Source organism: Petaurus breviceps, unplaced genomic scaffold (genome assembly GCF_028583685.1).
Source record: "Petaurus breviceps papuanus isolate PSGF00001 unplaced genomic scaffold, PetGlider_PUasm1.0 185, whole genome shotgun sequence".
Taxonomy (NCBI): Eukaryota; Metazoa; Chordata; class Mammalia; order Diprotodontia; family Petauridae; genus Petaurus; species Petaurus breviceps.
Window position 1 is genome coordinate 39,972,573 of NW_027185797.1, and position 4,547 is coordinate 39,977,119.

At 53.6% G+C, this 4,547-nt stretch overlaps 1 protein-coding gene across 1 annotated transcript in view; it reads left to right on the forward strand.

Moving 5' to 3' along the window:
• Window positions 1-3,803: 3,803 nt before the first annotated feature.
• CEACAM16 (CEA cell adhesion molecule 16, tectorial membrane component) overlaps window positions 3,804-4,547 on the forward strand; it is a 6,690-nt gene continuing 5,946 nt past the window's right edge. The window contains exon 1 of the mRNA XM_069088232.1: window positions 3,804-3,870. Within this exon, the coding sequence (XP_068944333.1) occupies window positions 3,804-3,870 (67 nt within the window). The remainder of the gene's footprint in view (window positions 3,871-4,547) is intronic.

The window sequence follows — 4,547 nt, forward strand, 5'->3', positions numbered from 1 at the left end:
GAGATCTGTCTGCCTCCACCTCCCCAATGACAACAGCACTGGCCACAAGCCACCCCCTCCCTCCGCGGGGTCCCGTCATGAAGCCCTCTGCCTCGGGAGGGGAAAGGTCCAGCTGCATCCTCGGGGCACCAGATAGGGGGCATGCCACGGGAAAGGCAGCTCCCCAGTCATCGTCCTGCTGAAAGGACAATGAGGAGGCGATGAAGCCGCCGGGCACCTAAGGTCCCTTTCAGTTCCAACAATAGGTGACTGTGTGTGCATTGGCTGCGGCCCAGGAGCCTGAGCGCCCACCAGGGGCAGCACAATCACACAGACTCATGCCTCTGACTGGTTCGGCTTGGCTTGGGTTCGTTTCTCTGGTTTCCAATTAAAAGTTCCCTTGGAAAATCTCAGCCTTGGGAGGGATTGTGGAAGGACAGGCAGGCGCACTACAGCCCTATGGGCAGAGTTATGACCTCTGCCTTCCATCTACTGTGGAAAACAATTGGCAATGACCAAAGTGACCGTCCCCTTTGGCACAGGTCCCATGCTAGGCCTGTGGAAGGAGGACACTGGGGCTAAGAGACACCAAATTATTGATAAGAAGACTCTTTGTGGGAGCCGAGAGGTGGGAGCCAAGCCCATGCCCATCGCTGGGGGAAGAGCTGAACACGTTGTGGTCTCTGATTGGAACAGAGCACGACTGTTGGAAGAAGCCTGGGAAGAACTTCATGAACTGATGCAGAGGGAAGCCAGCAAAGCCAAGAAAAAACAACATATGCAGTGACCTTTTTCTGTTGTTGTCCAATCTTTTCAGTCATGTTTGACTCTCTGTGACCCCATGTGGGCTTTTCTTGGCAAAGACACTGGAATGATTTGCCATGTCCTTCTCCAGTTCATTTGACAGATGAGGAAACTGAGGCAGACAGGGTGAAGTGACTCGCCCAGGGTCACACAGCTAGGAAGTGTCTGAGGCTGGATTTGAACTCAGGTCCTCCTGACTTCGGTGCCATCTAGCTGCCTTCTACAACTTACTTGTAGCTAAAGGAGTAACCATTTTCCAATTCTTCGTGTCTCTTTGAAGTTTCCTCTCTGGGGGTGTTCACCATGCCTTCGATTTAGCACCTCTCCCCATTCCCTACTAAAGGGATAGATTAAGGGAGGGTTGGGGATATAAGTCACTGGATCACAGAAAAACTGACTTCTCATCCTTATAGAGAAGATAGAAATGAATTAGGCAATACTACAATCAGGGGGATTAAAATGATTAGGACATGCAGGACCCAAAGAGTAACTAACGCATGGTTCAATGTCAGCCTGCCTGGAGGTCTTCAGTGGAGTGCCCCAGGGACCAGTGTGGGTCCAGACTAAAGGTTTAGATGTCAGGTTCATCACATTTGCAGGAAGGGAGGGCTAACACACTAGATGACAGAGTCAGAACCCAGAAAAGATCTTGACAGGCTAGAACCTTGGGCTGAATCCTGTAAGCTGAAATTATTCCATAGGCACAAGTGTAAAGTCTCATGCTTGGACACAAACAAAAAATAAAAACCCAACCTGCTAAGTATAATATAAGGGTTTTGATGGTTAGACGGTGGTTGTTCTGAAAAAGATCCAGGGGTCTCAGTGGACCCCCATGGGGATCAGTGGATTCCCCTGAGTCAGTCATGGGATGTAGTAGCTGACGTGATCTTGGGCAGCCCAAGCTCCCAGGAGTGGGGAGGTGGCAGCCCCCCATCCTATGCCCTCACCAGACCTCACCTGGAGGATTGGGTTCACTTCTGGGCACCACTTTCAGAAGGGTGTTGATAAGCTGCAGGCTGGAGAGCTTCCAGGGGAAGAGAAGCAGACTGGGGAAGGACAGTGGGTCTGTGTCATATGAGGTCTGGTGGAAGGAGCCTAGAGGAGAGAACATGATAGCTGGCGTCAAGTACTTGAAGGACCGTCATGTGCAGCACCAAGGCCAGGAGCAGGAGCGGGGCAGGGGCGGAGCCAGAGACCAGGAGACTGAGGCTGGAGGGCAGCTAAGCCTTCTGATCCAAGCTGTCCAGAGCAGAGGGGGCCAAGGGGAGCCTCCTCAGAGCCTTCAGGCAGAAGCTGGAAAATCAATCCAAGATCATGTCCTAGCCAAGATTCCTTCTGGTTATGGTTCGGACTTGGTGGCCCCTCCTAGCTCTCAGATTCTCTAATTTTGTAATTCCCTATTCTCAGATCCCTCCCTGCTCTGACATTCCCTGTTCTAAGGCTTCTCCCAGCCCTGACATTCCCTGTTATCAGGGCCCTCCCAGCCCTGACATTCCCTGTTCTAAGGCCCCTCCCAGCTCTGACATTCCCTGTTCTAAGGCCCCTCCCAGCTCTGACATTCCCTGTTCTAAGGCCCCTCCCAGCTCTGACATTCCCTGTTCTAAGGCCCCTCCCAGCCCTGACATTCCCTGCCCTAAGAACCCTCCCAGCCCTGACATCCCCTGTTCTAAGACCGCTCCCAGCCCTGACATCCCCTGTTCTAAGGGCCCTGACATTCTATACTTTCAGAGCTGGAGGTGTATCTCAGGAAACATCTGTCAGTCAGTCGACAAGTGTTTATTAGTCACCCACTTTGTATCAGGGATTGTGCTAAAAGCCGAGGATACAGAGAAAGATAGAAGCCCTTGACCCCAAGGAGCTCTCAGTCTAATGGGGGAGACAGCAAGCAAACAGCTACACACAGACAGGGAAGGGATGGGCAGGATTAGAGATGGACAGCAGAGGGTGGGCAGGACATCCCCGGACATTGGGAAATGTTTCCTGGAGCAGGTGGGATTTTATCGGGGACTGGAAGGAAACCAGAAAGCAGAGATGACAAGGGAGGGTGCTCCAGGCATAGGGCACAGCCAAGGAAAATGCTCCGAGTCCAGAGATGGAGGGTCTTATTTATGGAACAGCCAAGAGATCATTGGAGTAAGGAGGGGGTTAAGGTATAAGAAGACTGGAAATGGGGGAGCTGAGTTTTTTTTTTACAAATGGAGAAACTGAGGTGATACAAGGGCTTCCTGCAGAGGCAGGGAGTCAGCACCTCTGTTGGATCCAAATATGCCCCATTCTATGCCACTGCAGGCACTGCTTCCAGAGGCTTTCTGGTAGTTAGGCAGCCATCAGAACCCCGACACACAGCTTAGAGACCCAGAATGACAGAACAGTAGAAGAGATCAGCCAGTTAGCCCCATCATTTTACATGGAGGGAAACTGAGGCACAGAGGGCTTGAGGTCATTGTGAGGCAGAGGCAGGAACAGCCCAGAAGCCGGGTCTCCTGACTGCAGAGTTTCTGGCTCCAGGTCCAAAGTTCATTCCATCACTCCATACCTCCTGCCCTTTTCCAAGTTAGTATAACAGTCTTTGATTTCTTGTCCCCCTGTGATCTCCAAGCACATAAAAGGACTGGCTGAGGAAGCCAGGTTCTGGTAATTCGGTAAGTGCTGTCCTGAAATCCTCCCCTTTCTGCCCCCTGCAACTGACCCATCCTCTCTGGCCTCTGGCCTGCTTGGCCTCCTGGTGCCTGGGGAACAATGAGAAAGTACAGCCTCCCTCCCCCAAGGGGACCAGGGCAGGTCACGGCCCCATGGCTGCCCTTGGCAGCACCAGCCAGGTGCCCCAACTGAGACCCAGATTTCTGGTGACTCGATCCCTCCAAATTCAGGTGATCTCCCCCACGTTCCAAGTCGCCACTCCCTCCCAGATCCCGCCCCAGACCCAAGAGGAGTCAGGACCAGGAGTGCTCACCTCAGGGACTCCAGAAGATCCCCAGGCACAGGCAACAGGCTTCCTGGTCTCCATCTGGCAGTGACAAATGGCACTACCCTGGGGCAGCTGGGACCCCCACCAACAGGGCTCCTGGAAGGGGCTTCTCCTGACAGGTGAGAAAGAACAGCTGCCTCCTGCTGTGACTCCCCAAACACACAGACACACGCACTCAAAGGGCTAGAGGGGAGACTCCAGCTTCCCCTCCTGTGAAACGAGGTCCCTTGTCCTCCCGGCTCTAAATCCTATGATGCTACAAGACGGGCAAAAGGCTGAGGGGGGGCTCCCACATCCTCAGGGAAGGTGGGAGCCAAAGGTTACAGCAAGTTTGAGGCTGGGGGCGTGGAGAGGCCCAGCTGTGCTTGGGGGGTGGAGGAGGGGCCAGCTGTGCTTGGGGGGTGGAGGAGAGGGCCAGCTTTGTTTAGGGGGTTCAGGGGAAGGCCAGCTCTGCTTCCCAATGGTCACTGGTACCCTAAACAGAGGGAGGGCATCCCAAGCCAGGACCAGACCCTCTCCATTTCTCCTTCCCTTTACATCCCAAGGTAAATAAAGGTAAGGAAGAGTTAGGGAAAGGCTATGGGAATGGAGGCCCCACAAGCTGAGACTCTCATCCTCCCTTTGCCACCCTGCTGTGTGACCTCAGGCAGGGCATGTCCCCTAAACCAGGAAGACCCCAGGGGTTGGGGCTCAAGGTTTCAGCTCTTACGCTCTTAGACACTACTTAAGGGGAGGTGCCACTGGAACGTCCTTCTGTCTCTTGGTTCTTTTCCTCTATGCTCCTGACCCTACCACT